The sequence below is a fragment of the Triturus cristatus genome, chromosome 4_1 (genome assembly GCF_964204655.1).
Source record: "Triturus cristatus chromosome 4_1, aTriCri1.1, whole genome shotgun sequence".
NCBI lineage: Eukaryota > Metazoa > Chordata > Amphibia > Caudata > Salamandridae > Triturus > Triturus cristatus.
In genome coordinates this window covers 484,633,084-484,653,685 of record NC_140585.1, presented here as the reverse complement: position 1 = coordinate 484,653,685, position 20,602 = coordinate 484,633,084, and the positions used below count along the sequence as shown (strand labels likewise).

General features: G+C 42.8%; 1 protein-coding gene across 3 annotated transcripts in view; it reads right to left on the bottom strand.

The window, feature by feature from the left end:
* The window catches only part of AEBP2 (AE binding protein 2), a 407,512-nt gene extending 388,158 nt beyond the window's left edge, over nucleotides 1–19,354 (bottom strand). For 2 of the 3 annotated variants that reach the window (XM_085652711.1, XM_085652710.1), the window contains exon 1: nucleotides 18,799–19,354. In XM_085652711.1, coding sequence (XP_085508837.1) covers nucleotides 18,799–19,241 — 443 coding nt within the window. In that variant the 5' untranslated portion in view covers nucleotides 19,242–19,354. The remainder of the gene's footprint in view (nucleotides 1–18,798) is intronic. The other variant, XM_085652712.1, reaches the window with a different exon arrangement.
* Between the last annotated feature and the right edge of the window lie 1,248 nt (nucleotides 19,355–20,602).

Sequence of the window (20,602 nt, the reverse complement as noted above, 5' to 3'; positions counted from 1 at the left end):
AGTGAGAGTCAGAGAGAGAGAGAGAGAGAGAGTGAGAGTCAGAGAGAGAGAGAGAGTGAGAGAGTGTGAGTCAGAGAGAGAGAGAGAGAGTGTGAGTCAGAGAGAGAGAGAGAGTGTGAGTCAGAGAGAGAGAGAGAGAGAGAGAGAGAGAGAGAGAGAGAGAGAGAGAGAGAGTGTGTGAGAGAGAGAGAGAGAGTGAGTCAGAGAGAGAGAGAGAGTGTGAGTCAGAGAGAGAGAGAGAGAGTGTGAGTCAGAGAGAGAGCGAGAGAGAGAGAGAGAGAGAGAGAGAGAGAGAGAGAGAGTTAGTGAGTTAGAGGAAGGAACATACACCAGACCTCTTGTGGCGAACATAACTGTGCAGTACACTACACAAACATTGCAGTATGCACAGATGTCATGGGCACACAATTAAAAGTGAAGATCACAGCAAAAACGTAAATGTCTAACTGTTATACTACGTGGACTAGGGGACGTTGCAACATACCAGTAGCTAAGGGCATTCACACATGCACAGCAGCTCCACAGCAGTGAACTCGGTGGATGACATCCTCACAATGCACCAAAAGTCATGCTCTGTACATGAAGAATGTCCATATTATGGAAAGGTGGCATTTCAGATGCCTGGTACATCTGCATTGACTGTATGTCTTTCATGGTTTGTGCTGCAACGTGACTGCCGGCCTGTGCCTAATATCAATGGCAGCCCACTTTGTGTCACTAAAATGGGGAGTTCACCTATGACCTTGTAGGATATGATTCATACGAGGAAGGCATTACTGCTTTCACTGATGTTATGCTCTTGCATGATCCAGCAGACTGGCTGACATCACAACTGCAACAACTGCATAATACCATACTCTGAGTCCAGCTGTTTATCTTCCTACATATACATGTTTCAGCTCCCAAGATATTCAAACAAGTGTCAGCCAAGTTTGAATTTACATAAGAACTTGTGACAATATTCCAACAGTGCGTTATCTGCACAAACTGTCAGGATCTGACCGAGTAGTGCGCCTACGTCATTTGGACTGAAGGTGGCAGCAAACTACAACTCCCAGGAGGCTATAGTTCTGGGAGGGATCGGAACTAATAAACCGCGTACAACACAGGGAGCGTTGTATGTGATTCTGGTTATTGGTGGAATCTGGATGCAGAGCGGCTGCTCTGCACATTGTTGATTGTACCGAGACTTTCCACGGAGCGACCAAACCCTTCTGGTACCGTGACCGAGACCCTCAGGTGGGGGTCCTTCGGAGTTTGCCTTGTTCCTACTTGGACGGGCGGGGGCCGTCAGGATACCGAGTTTCCCTGTTCCGCGGCTGCGGCTGGGACAAGGCTGTCAGCATCGCGTGAGGCTCCGGCGGTGTTCTTAGAAAGACAGCCCCAGCTGTTCCGAACCCTGACTTCCGTTAGCGGTAGCGGCGGAAAGGACCGGCCGCTAATGATCGGATCTCCGTGGGCTTACGCTCTCTCCAGGTAAGCCACGGAGGAATTACCGGCTGCTTTTGCTTTTTTGATTTCCGAAGATACGGCCTGCCCGGGAGCAAAGTGGTGGAGAGTGCCGGGAACATTATAGAAGGTACCGCCTTTTTGTTACCGAATGATTTTGGGACTATTGTGAAACAAGCCTTAGCCTGCATTTCCTGAGCAGGTCCAATCGTTATGCCAGTCTGGAGGCCCTGAAAGGAAGGGTGTTCTGGGCACTCGTAGTCCTTAGACTGTATGGACTCCCCATCATGGGGTTAGGTTCCACAGCAGCTTCCTGGAGATGGCCTTTCTTTTCTCTGATTTATGAGGGTGTGTGGTGTAGGGTATGTATGCGGACCATATGTTCTTTTATGACTAGTCGCTGAAAGGAAAGGTGATGCCGCACTAACTGATTGTGTTTGGTCTTGTAGATGTTTGGACATCGTTCCTTGCGGTGAGAGAGGAAGCTTACTAGACAGAGGAAATACAGCAGACAGGGAAGAACTTACCAGGTACGGGAGAGGGAATAGCGAGAATATATGAGTGTAGTCAGACTTGTCTTGAATGCTAATCATATGTTCTTTTGTTACAGGTCTCCCTTTTCCCACGCTGCACCTACGCTAACCCTTTTCCTCACTTGATCGCCTCAACGCTCTGGATATATTCTAGTCAGAGTTTGGGAATGTCAGGTGGTGAACCCCTTTGAGCATTGCCCAGATCCTGAGGAGGACTCGTAATCGTGTCACAAACCCCATACTACATTGCACATCACCCTAGTGGCATAAGTGTACATATACACTTTCCCTGTGTAAGCGATAGCGCTAAGATGACCACACACTGTTAGGGCTCAGGCGCCTTGTGCTGTCCTTAAACTACCTATCCCAGAATGCACCGTGAGGAGGGTTGTGTACTGTCCCATACTGCCCCTGGACTGGTCATGTGATTGGGAGGGTCTTAAGCCTTCCGTTCCGGTGCCTCAGTGCTTGGCTTTACACTCGTGGTCCTGCCTTGTGCCTTGTTTGTGGATTACTCCTCAGCGTCGTTGGATATCCCTATCTGCTTCGCCTATTGCCTTGGACAACCCCCAACGCCCTCATTCTTTATTTTTTCTCTAGGCGTGAATTCGCGCTGTTCTGTTTGGCAAAGGTTTTTGTGTTTCCTGGTCCTGTCGTCGGACTATCCTTACTCAGCGCGAGATCGCGGTACAACGTTGCCAAAAGACTTTGTTTCTGTGTTGCCTCAGACCACCTATTCGTCAGCTGACTATCAGCGCATACCGCGTTGAATTATTTCCAGTTGCCGCTTCCCTATTTTTCCGCCCCCTGTCAGGCTTTCGACCAATGCGAGGACGCGTTCATCACCGGCCGCTGCCGTACTTTTTGTTACCCGGCTCCCGCCTTCCCATTTCAGTTGTTTGCAAACGCGAGGACGCGTTCATCACCTGACACTGCTGTACTTATGTTACCAGGCTCCCGCCTTCCAATTTCAAGTGGGGCCTTGAATCAGAGGCAATTACTGTATTGTTCAAACTATTACAGTCACTGGACTCCTCTACTGTACTAATCATAGGCGGGGATTTTAACTGCCATTTTGAGCCTTTACTGGATCCAAACATGGGAGATTGTGACGAAGTGGATTCACTTTGGAATATTCCGGACCCACTTACCCCCTTAGTTAAGGTATGGACTCCTCTAGTCCTGCAATTGCAGTCTCTCTCTTTAGCTTCATCATTGCGAGCATGCAATGGAAGGGTGATGCCTGACAGACCAGGGAAAACAACGTTTAACAGAGCTAGCCATACCTCAATAATTGACTACATATTCATTGAAGCTAAACACTGGGACAAACTTTATGAATTTGTGGTCATTGAGAGGTTGGATAGTGATCACAATGCTCTAGCTCTGACCCTTAAATTAGGAAGTTTTGGGCTTAAAAATCCAGTCCCGGGTGAAAACCCTTTGCCTGATCCAATGGAAATCTGTAATTGTAGAAGGAGAGTAAAGTGGCCAGAATTTTTAACGTCGGATAGTAAACTGGCGGAACTGTATGGGATAATAACTCCATTTATTGAGGAGATGGGGGAAGCTGGGTCTATGGGCAGTCCTACAGATATCCATTGCAAACTGGTCACTGCACTAAGGGATATTTTGTACCCAGTAAAAAGGGTTACACAGCCAAGGGTTGAATCAGTAGGGTGGTACAATAAAGCCTGTCGTGAGGCCAAAAAGGCCCTGCTGCTGGTAGTAAAAACTGGGGACAGAGAAGCTATTAGAATGAACCGTTCCTTGTATAAAAAGGCAATTAGTGACGCCAAGAAAATAGCGGAGGTTGAACTTTGGGAGCAGTTGGGCAATGCGCTTAGTTGTAAGGACGCTAAGTTATTTTGGTCTATTGTCGCAACTGGTGTGAGTGGGTATTCATCTGTACCTGTCCCAAATATTGCAGCCTCATCTTGGGAAAGTCACTTTTGTGACCTATATGGTACTTGTGATTCTGACAATCTGTCTGTAGATAACCCTGACCTCTCTCTAGTTCCAGTGCCCCATGCCTTCCCGGAGCTCATCACTATGATTGAGGTGGAAAAAGCAATTGGGAAAATGCTCCCGAACAAAGCCCCGGGCTTGGATAAACTACCCGGGGACCTATTTAGGGCCCAGCCAAAGATTTGGGCACCCTACTTGGTTGTCCTATTTAATAGCATCTTGCAGGGGGGTGTTGTTCCCTTTACTTGGCTTGGGGCCGAAATAGTACCAATCTTTAAAAAGGGCTGTCCACTAACCCCCTCTAATTATAGACCCATTAGTCTCATAGACACCTCACAAAAACTAATGGGGAGGGTTCTATTGGACAGGGTCCTGGGCTGGATTGAGGAGAACGGGATTTTGACCACCTTTCAGGGTGGCTTTAGGACTGCTATTTCCACTATAGATCAGATTTTTCGCCTGCAGGTCCTGTATTGGAAAACAGCCCTGGTCGAGGGTGGCAGCCTCTACCTGGTGTTTGTGGACCTGCGGGCAGCTTTTGATCTGGTTCCTCGTATTAAACTTTGGCAAGTCCTGGCAGACATGGGCCTCCCCTCTTACTTATTGGCTGTTCTATCTAGGCTCCATGCCAATAATTACGCCCAAGTAAGATGTGGGAAATACGGTGAGCTTACCGATCGCTTTCCCGTTCAAAAAGGTGTTCGCCAAGGGTGTGTCCTGGCCCCCACGTTGTTTAGTCTCTACATAAATGGCCTTATTGACCACCTGAATTGTATACCAAATAATGATGCCCCTAAATTAGCATCAGGACGCGTGCCCGCATTGATGTTCGCGGACGATACTTTGTTATTGTCCAGAACGTCTTCGGGTATACAAAATATTCTGAACGGTTTTGCTAAGTTTTGTGAGTCTAGAGGACTCGAAATAAATCTGGGGAAAACTAAATACATGATCTTTAACCCCCCCAAACGGGTGCGTCCAAACCCAGTTTTATTTGATATTCCTCTTGAGAGAGTCAAAACTTTCGTTTATCTAGGCGTGACCCTAACGGAGAACTTTAGTTGGGATTCTCAGATCTCTAAGTCAACTCTCAAGCTTGTTCAATTGACTGGGGGTCTGAATAAAGTTTTTAAAAGATCAAGTTTTCAACCAGTGTCTCCCGCCCTTGAAATTTATTGTAGACAGGCAAGAGTGGCCACAATTTATGGAGCCGAACTTTGGGGACACAAGCAGTCTGTTTCCTTTACAAGGGCTGAGCTATCTTTTTTAAGATCTCTTCTTGGACTTCCCTCCAGCACACCGTCGATTCCTTTTATGCTCGATCTCGGGCTAGTCCCAATTGAGGAGATTATTAGTGCAAGGCCTATCTTGTATTGGAAAAGGCTGTGGTCAGTGCCTGAACTGTCTCCGTATAAATTAGAATTTGTAGAGATGTGGCCTGCACTTAAACTTAAAAAAATCCCTTGGCTTCTGCATATCAAAGCAGTTTGCTTTCAACTAGGACTCCCGGAAATGTGGGTAAACCCGGAGGCAAGTTGCCCTGGTATTCCAAAGAAGGACATCCTCTCTTTGGTGTCCTCGAAAAATTCTTCTCTACATTTGAGCTCTTTAGTGACAGGTAGATTGACCCTAGAATTCCTCTTGGTTAAACAGGACTCCAAACTAGAGGAATTCATGGATCTAATAGAACCCCCACTTGCCCGTAAATTGTACATCCAACTAAGGTATGGCACCCTACCAATTAGGTCCTTTTCATCCAAGTGGCAGGCAGGAAATTCGGAAAGTTGTCCTGCTTGTAACTTCAAAACTGAGTCTGTTGAACATGTGCTGTTCTTTTGTCCTGCCTATCATTTAATTAGGAAAAGTTGGCTGATTCCCATCTGTAGGAATTTGGGCTTTCGCCATTTTAAACAGGCCAGCAGGACTCTAACTTATGATACTGATCCACTCATTGTTTTCGCTGTATCTCGCTATCTTTACGGCATGTGGCGTTGGAGGAAAACTTTTTTAACCTAACCACCTTTATCTTGATGACGTAAAAGTTTAATCTTGTTTTTTAAAGATTTTAACTCCAAAATGTTATTTATTGTTTTATCGCTCAATTTGTATTATTGTAACTGATGATATGTCTATTCGTACTTTTATGGTCTTTTGACCGAAATAAAGTTATCAAGCAAGCAAGCAAGTATTGAAGCAAGTAAGTGTGGAACAGTACACAATCTAGCAGGTATTAGATTTAGACTAGAGGGTGGTAATCATTGGTTATGCAAAATAGTTTTACCTCTTTTGTTTCTTGTCCTCTCTTGTGTAGAGATTCTGCATCTCCTGGTCCTGGACCTACTCCTGTTGGCAGCAGAGGGACGATTCTGAGGAGTCTCATTTGTCTCTTCATTTTTTGAAGAGATTGTCCCTGCTCTAGTGTATGTTATTGAGACACTGGGTAGGTGGTATCTTTAAGAAAGGGAGGGGCATTCTCTTCGCTCCTGGGGAAGAGGGTTATTCTGCCTGGGAAGCCAGTCTACGCCCGACACACAGCAACAAGCTTAGCAGGCACAGAAAACATTAGAGGTTCACGAGTAATAGCGTCGAGAACCGAAGCGCATCAAGTGTCGCGCTATACCGCAGGGCTGGAAATAAAGCACATAAAAGTAAAAATATCAGTATGGGTAATTATGAATTATAAAAGGTTAGACGTTAAATGAAACAAACTAAAATATCACCAGGTACCGTATGGTACATAAAGTGTGGCACACGCAAACCCGGCACTCAACTCGCCTACATTGGCTGAAAAGATTACTCCTATCGCGTCTATTTCATAGGAACCCACCATGCCGCATGAGGAAAGAAGTAAGTAGCCAACCAGACATGACGTAAACAGGTGTTCTGACACAGTATCTAGTGCAATAATAGGAACAGCCTTTTCAACAACAGGAGCGCCAACCGAGGCCACCATCTTTAGAGTGTAACATGTCATCTAGTGCATCACGTACAGAACATTGGAGCGTGCCTCACACAGAAAAAATAATGATACCCCATTAAGGCAACTAAAGCGGAAAAGAACCCAAATATATTTACAAAAAAAGGCAAATACTTTGAAACTGCATAATGAAAACGGAAGTTATGTAAAGGAACTCTCGAACCCCGTGTGTCCACAAACTAGACGCAAGCTCCTATTAGTAATACCTACTCGAGCTCCGAGTTCCAGGACTCGATTCCACACGACAAATTGTTACAGCGCATTAGTAATATCGCATTGTCAAGAATTCCTGTCATACAAGGGAAACACGCCCTTATGTAAACAGGAGAGCTGTTACATAACTCAAGGAAAACACGCCCTTATGTAAACAGGAGAGCTGTTACATAACTCAAGGGAAACACGCCCTTATGTAAACAGGAGAGCTGTTACATAACTCAAGGGAAACACGCCCTTATGTAAACAGGAGAGCTGTTACATAACTCAAGGAAAACACGCCCTATAAAGGGAGGAACCGGGAGGTACAACGCTGTCGGATATTGTGTTCACACCGACGTACCTGCTTCATGAAGAGCAGTGTTCCGGAGTGGTGCTCCAGTAAGGCAAGAACGGAGGTAGGTCGAGTCGTTACTCCCTGGGCCGTGTCTTGCCCCATCGTCACCTGTGAAGGACCCGGAAGCTCTACCGGTCAACCATTGAGCTTCGCTTTTTGACTCGGCTGAGTCCAAGCGCAGTGGCGCTTTTGCTGGTTGGAGTCGTAACTCCCAGCCCGACCAGAGACACAGGGACTGCCAGCTGTAACGCACACCAGGAGGTGTTTGCCGCGTTACAGACTCGGAAGTCCACAGGATCGATCGAGCGGCTGCTCTCGGGTCAGCCTTCTTGCTTGTGATTGGGGTATCGGTGACGCATCACCAGGAGGTGACTCCGCGTCCCGGTGCAGTCTGAGGAAGAGGTTGAGCGGCTGCTCCCTTCAGGTAGAGACCCCGGCTGGGTGTTTCCCTGACTCCTCGATTCTCCCCAACACTCTTCGTGCCCCTCACAGCCTACCGATTGGCATTGTCGGCCATTTCATTTCTCCCCTCTGTTGGCATACGCCGGGACCGGCGTATATGCAGAGGACGGTTAGGACCATCCGTGCTGTGGGCTGGTAACGTACTTAGCCTGGAGGATTCCAGTGACTATAACTTGTTTATTCTTTGTATTCTATTTGCCTTCATTAAAACAACTAACCCTTCACTAGTGGTTGCGTCCTCATTGTCGTGTCTGTTAAACGATCCTGAGACGTTCAGGGCGTTACACGCATCCTATTTTTATTCAATAATTTGTCGTTTGAGCTGCGGGGCATGTGTGCATTATATTACCAACTGAGGGTCGTCCATTACTATGAGATATACTCATGAGGCAAATATCAGGCATGGTCATCCACAGCGTGAGAGCTTGGCAAGTTACTACAACTTGAGGCGGAGTAACTATACACAGTAAAAAGTGGAGATTTACAGGACTGTGTTGTTAAACATCGCTAGATTCATCACGCTACAAGGATATATATTAAAAAGGTACTTATTCTCCACATTAAGCAACAAACAGACATAAAAGCCGGACGCACTGTTGTCAATACAAGTAACACCTGATGAACTATTTCTAGCACGTAGTGTCCTTAGAAACAAGCGCGCCACTGAAAGCAAAACAAACCAGCGCTGAAACAAAAGCACAGCCCAGCAGCCGCGAAAGTTAATTAACAAGTACTTCTGCGCGCGCGCTTTAGGGTGCCCGCGAGCGATGCTCTTAATGAGGAAGAGATAGGAAAACCAGATGGCAGCTGTGCGCGTAACCGCAAGCTCTAGGCCACACAAAAAGCTGTGGTCGACTTTTTAAAGCCCACTCACTAAATGTCTCGCCAGAGCAGCGCATGCGCTGGCTCAGGCGAGACCTAAAAAAGTTACAGAGAGGTTAATTTGTCTATGACAACATTAATGTTTTGTACTACAAAAACACCGAAATTCGCCAGTTCTAGTTCGCAGCACTAACACCATGCACTGCTTATGACCTCACATATGAAATCACTCATTACTTGTTCCACGATATCATTTATGACATCACTGATTACATCTCAAATGAAATCACTGATGACATAATCCAAGCTTTGTTTTCCCGCATATTGCTCGATAAATTACTATTGCATTAGAGCCCTGACCGTAAGTTCAAAATAGCTCAGGAGACTATCAGGCATCATTAGTGCCATCACAGATGCAACTCGCTTACGTATAGAAAACCACCATTATGAGCAACATTTACCATTCACTGTACAGGTAGCATAGTTCACATTAACTATCATCCACAGATATATGTGAAACCCTCGGAGTATGGTATACAACTGTTCAGACAAAGCTGAGGTCCTAAAAATACTGAACAGCTGTTCCAAAACGAATGTCCTAATACAGACAGCTTTTATCTGTATCTAACCCCTAACACTCACCAAACCTACATTGAGAAATGAAGTTGATATGAGTAGAGAAGTGGGTACTGTAAAAAAAAAAAAAAAGGATTCACACTCGAGAGAGTTTACCCTGTGTTTGCAGAAAGAAAAACTCATGATAAATACACTATAGAGTATTTCAGTTCGAGTAGCTTATATTTTGTTTAAAAGCCATAAAATGCAAATATACAGCTATAACACAGTGTAAAATCCAAGGATATTAATAAAGTGCATTCACACCAATCCTTTGTCATAAAATACAATCAATTAAAAAGAAACAATAAAACCATAATTTAAATAATGAGCATAACAGTTACAATTCAATTCCTATTGTTTCCGTACACAGCCAACTTCTAACAGATATCTACTTCAGCAACAAAGAAATTGCTGGGTTGTGCCATTTTTTAGAACTCTCATGGCAATGGAATATTTTCTAAACCCAATATTACAGCAGTTTGGACATATCAATTTCTTTCTAAACTTAACATATGCTGAATAAAACATGTGCAACATTTTCAGTAGTACCTAAAGTGCATGGTGCAAATGGATTCTTCATTAACAGTACTGTTATTAGGTTTCCATCTTACAGAATCTTTAATCTGAAGAGTTTCAAAACGAAACTTCATACACTTTATTTTGCCAAGTGAGGTTGAATAACATCCAAATACTCTTCAAATTTTGGGTTTGGATTAGCAGTAAGAAATTGTACGGTCAACCTGCCCAATCTACGGTTTTGATGAAGGGTATCCAAAGCGAGCTCCCAATATATTGGTTTCAGAAGCTTTTGTGAGTGAGATGTTCGTGTATGAGGATCACTCCAAAAAGCAGATAGGCCTAACTTTTCCACCCATGTGTGGACATGACAAAACCAGGGAAAGGTAATGGATTTATCAAGATCCATTCGTTCCCTTAGGCCCTCGCTATAGTGTGCCAGCTCCTGCGTGACCCAAAGTCTTATCCAGTATAGCAAAGATCTCAGAACAGCTATATGACATTCTTTTAAGCTTTAAATCCCGATACATGGGTATCAATGGTGTTGACGTGGGGAGACATAGTAGTCTCCTTGTGAACTTGTTTTCGCTTAATGTTAGTTGATTGAGGTTATCTACATCACATAGTTCTGCCCCATACAGAGCTGCTGCTTGGGCCTTGTGTTAATAGACCTCAATGGCCGGTGAAATTACTTTAGATGTGGTGGCTTGCTGTTTTTTAATGATAAGCCGCCCTTGCCTATAGCTGTGGGTAAGGGCGGCTTTAGCTTTATGTGTGGAAGCCACTATACCCAAATAGCTAAAGTTTGTTACATACTCATTTTCTTCTCCCATTCTGTAATACTTTTCCTAAAGGCCTTATGAGGCCTGATGGCCATGTATTTAATTTTACTAGAGTTGATTTCTAGGCCTTTGACTATGCAATGCTCATGAAAACTGTCAAGTAATTTTAGCAGGCCTCTTGGTGTCCAGAATTGTTTCGTCCAGAAACAATAGTGCAGGAACTGGAGCACCGCAGAGCTTTGGGAAGCCATGGTTACATTCCTTCAAGTACTCTACAATATCGTTAACATAGAGGGAGAACAGGGTGAGCGCAAGAACACATCTCTGCCTCACTCCCGTTTTAATAGGATAGGTTCTGTGGTTTCCCCACGAGGACCCAAGCGGACTTTGGTCTAAGTACCTTGGTGTAGCTTTGCTATCTGTGTTAAATGTTTAACAGGCACAACTTGGTATTTTAGTGTGCCCAAAGAAGGCCTCTTGGGAAGAGGTTGAATGCCACCTTTAGGTCCACAAATGCAATATACATGTGCCCACCCCTTAGATTGATGCATTTCCACAAAACGCATAGTAGCCTAAAGACCTGGTTAGTTGTACTGTGACCTGAATCCCACTTGATAAGCCAAATGTTTTCATCCATCCTATCATTCAATTTATTCAGGACCTGCCTGGCATATATTTTGTGTAATTTATCCATAAGGCTTATTGGCCTATAGTTGCCGGTTTCCTGTCTACTCCTTTTTTTGTGGATTGGGACTATTTCTGCCTCTCTCCATGTTGAGGGTACCGGTGCTCCTGAGGACACAGCAATGCAGATTAAATTAACGTATAGTATCCAATACGTCTTTGTCGTGCTTAAGTAGATCACATGGGATTTTGGCCAGTCCTCTGGTTTTTCCCAACCGAATGGCATCTATAGCTCACATTGTTTCTTCTAAACTAAAGTGGACTTGTATTCCATGCCATTATTAGGGTAGCAATTACAGAGCCATTGCAGAGCTACAGTATGCTCCTCAGGTTCAGAGTAAAGATTGGAGAAATGCCGGAACCAAGTGAATAGGTCCAGGTAGTGCTCTGTGACTGTGGTGGCATCTTTACTTCCGTGTGCAACAATTTTCCATAAAGTGATGGTGTCTTTACAAATGGTTGTGTGGTCCACTTTAGGGCATTAATAACTTCTTAGCCTCCCTTCAAGCCTTCATATACCACGGATTATACGAGGAGCGGCTGTTTGTCCCTTGCCCTACCTTTTGGTATTGTCACTTGGTTAGTCTCCATCCCAGATCCCCATCATAGAAATGTACCATTCCCTGGTTAAAACTCTAAAGCCGCTATTAACCAACATATGTACGGCCTCTTAACTGATCTACATTTGTTCCAAACTGATGGCTGTATCAGAGATGGATCCCCATCAAGTGTCCGCAACTAGGGCAGACAGCTTGACATCGCTAGGCATAGCGAGGAGTGATCACTATCCTCACTGCTATCTCTTTTAAGATCAATTTGCCTATCCAGGTTGCTACACTATGGAAAATGAAATACATTATTGTGTGTTGCCTCTTTTAAATGTGTGTGAGTTGGGGATATCAGAGGCCATCCGTCCATTGCAGGTTCTCAGTCCGTGTTCTAGTCTTAGATGTATGAGTGCATGGATGCTACTGGGCTAGGAATCGGTGGGCCGGTTGCTAATGTGAGAATGTCTCTTACCATGTCTTCTTCCTACAGGATCTGGTCTAGACCACTGATTGGCTTGAACGTACAATTAAAATCAACACCTATGATGATCGTATCTTTGGGCACGGTCTAATATTTCTACCACCTGGGACGCCAAACGGCTCCTCCTTGGTCTAACAAACATTAAACAAGTGGGCGAGGATCCATTGCCTTTTTTTATGCTTGTGCCCAATAGGTCTAACGAGAGTATGGGAAGCACGTTATAGAGACATTTAGGGAGATTTTAATCGATAAGACCAAACCCCCACCCCAATGGTCTGTCACTCGTCGAGGCTGTTGCATTGATATCGAAGGTATTATAACTTAACTTGTATGGTTGTTCCAATAGCTATGTCTGAACTAGGGTGGCGACGTGAGCTAAAGAACGATGATGAACGATGATGATTCAACCCAGATCTGTGACTGGGGGTGAGTGTCTGAAAAGTTTCAGCGCTCCGTCCATCATCTCCTTGTGTTTGCTTTGTTCCAATTGCCAAGTCTCCTGGAAGAGGCAGAGATTAAACTGGCAGAGTCTATTTACTTTTGCCTTAGACCTGCCACATTCCAGGAAACTAGGTGTATGGATTCCGGCCTTGGGTTGTCTAAACTGAGCAACACAGACTCTGGTCCACAAAACTATCAGGACTGCAGAATATTTTGCCCCTGGGGTGCCCCTTAGCCCCCCCCCATGGGGCCTAGACAGTCAGAGTATCCCTACTCTGCCCCCATATATCTTTTTTTTTTTTTATAACTTTAGGAGAGGGGATAAGTCCCAAAGTCCTGCAGTGGCTGCCAGCAACATTTTTCTCATGTTGCTGGCAGCCAATCAGAGCGCTTGCAGGAGTCTGACTCCCGCAGGAGCGAGATGGCCCAAGGTAAATAAAGCTACTAGAGCCAATCAGAACGCTCTGCTTTAAAGTTGGCGCGCCAGAAAGTCTCCCAAGACGCTCGTGAACCCAACTGACAAAATCTACAATTATTTTCTTATCTACATTTCTCAAAAAATATTGATTGAATTTACACCAAATCACAAAAAGCACAATCTGCGGATCAAGATCTAGCGTTCAGCCAAATTTGATGTAATTCCATTCAGCTGTTTTTGCTGTTGCCTGTCTGAAAGAAGTCTATGCAAAATATATATATATATATAGAGAGAGAGAGATAGATATCCCTTTCATAAAATACCATCTTTAAGACATACTTCTTGCTGGTTCCTGAACATTGTATCCAATTGCAAGTGGTGTTGCGCTACTTTTTCAAAATGTAATGCTCTCCTATACAATTCATAAACGCTTCAGGTGGTTTACTTAATAATGTACAAAGTTTTGGTGTAACAAGAGTCCTGAAAGATCAAACATTTCCAACTTTTTTAATCTATGTCCTTTGTGCACTCTATGGATGCATTATGAAGCTGACCTGTTCCTTCAACATGATTGAAGAAATGTTCAATATGTTTTTAGAAATGCTACTGCTTAGATTTGTAAAGATCAACTATGTGCAGAATTATCAATCCGATTGGTTCTGCTGCTGTCATTTTTAGGAAGCTTCCTAAAATGCAACTGTTCAATTTTTAAAGATGGCCTATGCTTTGAATCAGCCTACAGTTTTTCTAATGTTTGGCTTTCTTTAACATTGCAAAAACCCCAAACACATCGACTGGTTACTAAGCGAGCCAATCACAGAAGAACGTCAAGGTCATGACATCCTCTGGTCTAATTAAAACAATCTAGACTAGCAACAAAATTATAATTATAAACTATTCTGAAACTAAGTTAATAGTTTTTGCTTGCATGGGAATGTAACAAAAGTTCAATAATGAGTAAACATAGGAACCCAATGTTTATTCACAAGCTTGGTTCTACAATTTAACTACGTTATGGCCATTTGTACAGCACGCAGCATGCCACTAATGAAGCCTTAAAGCACTGAAGGTTGCACAAGGGAGAATTTATGAACGCTTCTTGGAGCTTACAGTAAGCTTCTGTATGGTGCCTTATTCAGTCCAATGAAGGGAAAATGTCCTCAATGGAATAATGAAATTTCAGGTGCTACTAAAAAATGGCTTTTGTACATTTTAAGGAAATGTATAGGAATACAACAGAGGTGAATATATTTTGTTAGCCACATCCATTGGATTCTGAGATGGAGTGGACACCATTCGGCACAAAGCCAACTGCAAGTAAATTCAATTCAGTGATGTGTTCATTGTGTCAGAATAGGGGAGAAACATTGGAAATTAAAGACTACAACAATAGTCACAAAACGGTGCATGACAAAAATATCTATGTAAATCTAATATCACCATAAAGCAATTTCCTTCACTTTTCTTAAGCTAGGATTAAAATAATACTTTAACCCTAGTCTAGCTATAGTTGGTCAATAAATTAAGGAACTTTAAAAAGGTCACATTTTTTGTAAATAGACACTTTTGAGCGATCTTGATATTTGTAGTCTATATTTAAATCGTTTTTGATAGCCTATATTTTTCAAAGTCAATTTTCTCACACAATAATCTAAGCACCCTCCTACGTTGTCATGTTCATTACAATAGACAGGTTGAGATGTTTCTTTATAAAAAAAAAACGGTTCAAAAGACAGTATATGAACATACGCAACACTTTTAGATAGGGAGAGCTAAGTTACCACAAAGCAGGAACTAGAGGTCCAAAGCTAATATCAACCATGCAGGCAAACCATGTTCTTTATTTACAAGGAATAACATAGCAAGAACACTTTCTGAGTGAGAGGACATACTTTTAGAGCAGAAAAAAAAATCTTGATCCCGAGAATTAGGCCAGTTTTAATATTAATAGGCTTTCACAAATTCCAAAAGCTATGCTGATAGACACCAAGGAAAGCCTAGAATCAATCAACCATAATAGGTGCAAGCAAAAGCCTAACATTTGATTTATACTATCTGATGTATTTGAATAATGAAGTATGCACTGCAAGACATGTTGGACTATTTTAGATAATGGGAGCTCCAGAGCATTTGTTTTTGTTAAGCCTTTGTGAAATATTTAAATTATTTCCATTCAACAAGATCTGCTAATAGGCAAAATTATAATTTAAAAATGCATGAAATGTATGGTTAATCTTATTATAAATGTGTCCAATAACTACACGAGATAGGGAAATTGTTTAAAGATATTCTGCAAACTCATTGAGATAAAATGATGAGTCATGAGATGTACTTCCATGACTGAAGGGGCATTTTAACAGAGACTATAAGCAGCATTTCAAGCATCGCCAAACTCAAATTTCTACTCTCTGCTTTTGAATGGCAATGACCAAGAAACACGTTTCCACTTACCATTTATAAATTTAAGACATAAGCCACGTTGCTAATTTGCCTTTGATTTGCTTTAGTGTAGGCTGGTGTGTAAACACACTGCAACAGACTAACCAAAGACGAAAATGATTTGTCTTGAAAGAAAGGAATACAACCTGCTTATGTGATCTGTATGCCTATCTCTTTTCCTTGAATAAGCATGCATTAGTATAACCAATCGATCTAGCTTGCATCGAGTTTTCACTAAAACATTCAAAAGCCTGCAGTGAAAAAACAAAAACACTTTCTGCAAGTATACAATTAATCTGTGAGAAAAATAATGTAATGTGCGATTATTCGATGTACTTTTGAGACGTAAAATAGTTCCTTGTGCATTACAATCCAAGACTTCCTTGTGAGACAGATTAACACACTAACTGTAGACTGTATGAGGTGAGAAAGTAATACTTCACTGGGAGAAGTCACTGCCCACGGTTATGTATACTTTAAAGCAATGGAAACAGTATTTCACATACAACTGTGCAGTCAAGCCACACATATAAACTGCCTTGTTTCGTGGAAAATTACCAGAAATCGAACCTGTGTAGGTCTAAACAATTGTATATGTGCTAATGCTCTTCAGAATGTTAAACACATGCTTACATATTTTTCCCCGAAATATTCGTAACTTAAAATATTAACTTTAACAATTGTGCTAACTTTTCCAATTGGAAATGTGCAGTATTCATACAGTATGTTACGCTAAATGAGCACGATGTAAAAAGTAAACTAAATGTGCATCGACTTCTATCTATCGCTCATCCATTAATCAAAAAGAGTTAAACAGGCGAGACCACGTTTGGAAGGCAGGTTTGGCTAAGTAAATGAACAGTACCAAAGTACAGCCTACACGAAGAACGGGTCTAATTTTCTTTCAGAGCAAGTAAGGGCAGAATCCCTACACAAAGTATCCTAGTGCATGACATTTATTAGCAATTCCAATCGCCTCTAAGTAGAACTGGGAAGTCCGGGTAGGGCATTACCTGAAACAACAGACAACTATTGTTCATAAACTATGTTTTCTCTTGAATTGGAACACCTCGGAACGAACGGGCAGCTCTACCGAGTGCCGCACTAAAAATAGACGAGCTTCAAAATAACTGTTTATGATTCTTACTGTCTCGAACGTACTTGCAATACTTATATTTTTGTAAATGATGATTATTGCTTTAAAAAAAAAAATACATAAGCGCCAACGTGTTAAAAAGTGTTAAATTACAGAACAATGGTTAGTAGGCCTGAAAAACCCTCAGGTCCGTATTAAATATAGACCACAACGATGCGATAAAAGTTAATAAAAAGGTTAAAAAAAAAACGACAGCCCGCATATTGAGAGTCGTCAGGTGTACGCTTTTTTCATCGCCGAGCTTTGTTTGTTTTAGCCCACAAGAATGTATTAAAAAATGGCAATGGAAAACCATTTTCAAAACAGCAAAGCTTCGTTTACAAAAAAATGCCAAAAAACCGACGGGGTTCTTTTATGCTTAGAACCGGAAAACGTTAACATTTGTAAACATTTAAAGGATCTAAGCATTATAAAAGGATGTATTCAGTTTCATGTAATCATACTATATATAAATGTTACAGAAGGTGCAAATCCTGCCTATTTCAGTACTTTCAAACATGCTTTCTAAAAAATAAAAAGAGGCCTGTTTCAAATATTCTAAGACACCGGGTCTGTCAGAAAGGAAGTGTGGCACTTAAGTTAAAAAAAAATTATATTCTCGGCAAATCATTGAATGAGGTGCACCTTAACAAGGCACGTTAGATTCTTTGGCATATTTCCATTTCAATAAACATCACTAGCAGCTATAAAAGTGGATCAAGAATTGCCAATTCAATGTAAGATGAATACAAACCTTGCGAGATGGTATGACTACTGATAGCGTACGTCCATGTCGATCCCTCGTTGAACGTAAAAGCCTGATCAGCAAAAAGATATACTAGCTACAAAACAAGAATCAATGGAAAACTATGCCTGAGCGTTTAGAAGTGTTATCGAGCACGTACTGAACTGTAGCTGTAGGTAGAAACGCATACGGTGATAAAAGATAAAATAATATGCGCACTTCATTTAGCACTCCAAAAACGCTCACTATACTTAACTAGTTAATCACCTTATGCCTATGAAACTGTGGTAAATAAATACAAAAATACGCATCTATGGCTAATCACTGGTCACCCAAACAGCACACGTTTTAAAAACCTGTCAGGGTACAAGGTTGCAGTATTTGGTGCAGCTAAAAAAAAAACGTGACACTGAATCAGCTGCAAGACACAAGGCCACAGATGAAAGGCCCATGCAGCACCAAAGTTGAGAGCCCAACTTGGCTGTGTTGGAACATCAAAGGGTCGTAGTCTGCTAAGAAACAGTCTGCAAACGAAAGGTAGTCTCGGAGTGCCAAAATGCTCCCTTCTAATAAGGTTTGTTTTGCGTTAATTCACTGTTGATGGAAAACAGGAGTATCCTAGATCCATATATCGGAGATTCGAGGGCATATTTTTCCAGTAATTCGTGTATTTATTTAACAAGAACCGTCATTATGGGCGCCAAAGCACACTGCATATTAAATACGTTTTTGAAAATCAATAGCAGCCTAAGACTTACTTTTCCTGACACTCATTATCAGCATTTGCATACAGTTTTGCAGGCTTTCGTTGAAATGTCTGGTACAGTGTTAAATAACAAACATTGCATTAACAACATTTACATAAATCAGTCAAATGCATCTGCACATACAGGCTGATCACATCTTGCAACCGCATTCGGAAACAAACTGCATATTAGTACACCACCTAGCTCGGGTTAAATGAGCGTTCCAGCAGTGTCGAGGAAAGCATCATATCTCACTGAGTACACTTGGACTCTGCCACATAAAGATTCTGCCTCACACAGTCAACCTTTATTTTTTCAATTTGCTTTCATCCTATTTCTGGCTACACATTGCTCAGGTGTGGTAGGTAGTAAGAGTGTCCAACTGGGAGACAGCCACTGCAAGTGTCATGGGGTCACAACCGGCACATTGGGAGCAGAGCCACTGTTAACTGCGCACAGCCCTCTTTGGCACGCCCCCACTGACCTGTCTTCCGAGTCCATGCGGCTCAGTGGTTCACCGTCAGATGAGATCTCAAGACTAGCCCTCCTGCCATGCTGGGCTCCACCGCTTCCTCCTCCTCCACTTCCGTAACCATCGTCTCCTCCAGAGGCTGCCGGGCCGGTGCCGTTGAGCTCCTCACTATCTCCACCATTCCTCCCCGATGGTGGCGGCAGACCCTCTGCTTTGCCTTGGCTGCTGCTGGATGGGCTGTGAGGACAGCATTCTACGAGGTTTAAGCTGCCAGAAGAACGACCAGCCTCCTCTACCACTTCCCTGTGCACCGCGGTGAGCTCCTTCCTATCACCGGGGGCCTGCAAGCTCTCGCTGTCCCGACGTGCGGCCGCCCTACGACGGCTACGCCTCTGCGGCCCACTGCTGGTCTCCTCAGGGGGCTCCTGTGCCCCGCTGCCATTAGGGGCCGCCATGGCAGTAGTTACTCGGGCACCGCTAAAAGATTCAGTCGCAGCTAAAAGAGACCACTCCACACATCCAGAGAACGACAGGACATAACTGGCGCCGAACTGCGCATGTGCTACGTCGCATGGCCAGTAGCGGCTCTACCGCGACGGACATGTCGAGGTCAGGCATACGTCAAACGCCTAATGGTTATCATCTACCGTATACAAGCGATTCTCGCCTGATCTAATCATGGTATCAGCATAGAAGGAGTCAATGCGGCATTAAAATGCACGCGCTACGGTGTCCGATGAGGGGAGTGGTATTCTTTTTATAGCGAGAAAATAAATGTTTTTAATTTTCTACAGAAATCAACACTCGTTTATGCGCAATAATCCAATTAACTTAATGCCAAAAATTTCAATGCAATGGCCATAGATCCTTGGATCAATATATATGTATACTTTTTATCTCACCCCGAGTTGGAGGAAGTCTTCCTCTTTGCGTTACCTGTCCTGAAAACTTTGCTGTGGTGACTGAGACTAGAGTCAAGTCTGCAACACATGGTTTTGGGACTATTCATAATAGTGATCCAGTGAGGTTCTGAAAAACCATAACACATTTCTACATAGAGAACACAAAAAGTTGAAAGCATATGTTGACACGACAGATACATTAAACACAGACAAGTGTAGTAGAAGCACTGAAAAAGAGTGCTTTGAAATGTAAGATGAAAAAAACATACATTGGATAATATTAACCCTTTCACTGCTAGGCCCTCCCCTCCCCCCACCCTGTGCTTAGCCTTTTTTTGGCTATTTGGGGTAGTTCGCGCTTAAGCCCCTGTAACTTTTTGACCACATAAGGTACCCACGCCAAATTTGCGTCCTTTTCTTCCAACATCATGGGGATTTTAAAGGTACCCAGAGTTTGTTCATTCCCCTTCAGGAGACACAAAACGTAGCCAAAATACAGCAATTTTGTTTTGGGGTGCTGTTTGGGTGACCAGTGCTGCAGAAGAAAGCATCTGGTTTTTTCCCTGCAAATGGTATCAACAAAGGGTTTGTGGTGCTGAAACCTCCATCTTCCCAGCTTTCAGGGACTGACAGACTTTTGTCAGAAAACCACCTTTTTTTACACAGTTTTGGCATTTTACTAGGACATAGCCTATTCTTGCTACTTTTTGTGCTTTCAACCTCCTTCCAGTTAATGGTAGAAATAAGTATGAAAGCAGTAATGGATCCTAGAAAGCTATACATTTCAGAAAAGTAGACAACATTCTGATTTCAGCAAGGGGTCATTTGTGTAGATCTTTCAAGTTTTTTTTATAGAAACTAACAGCTGAAAGTAGGAAAAATTGAAAATGTGTTGGAAAAAAACAGCCTTTTGT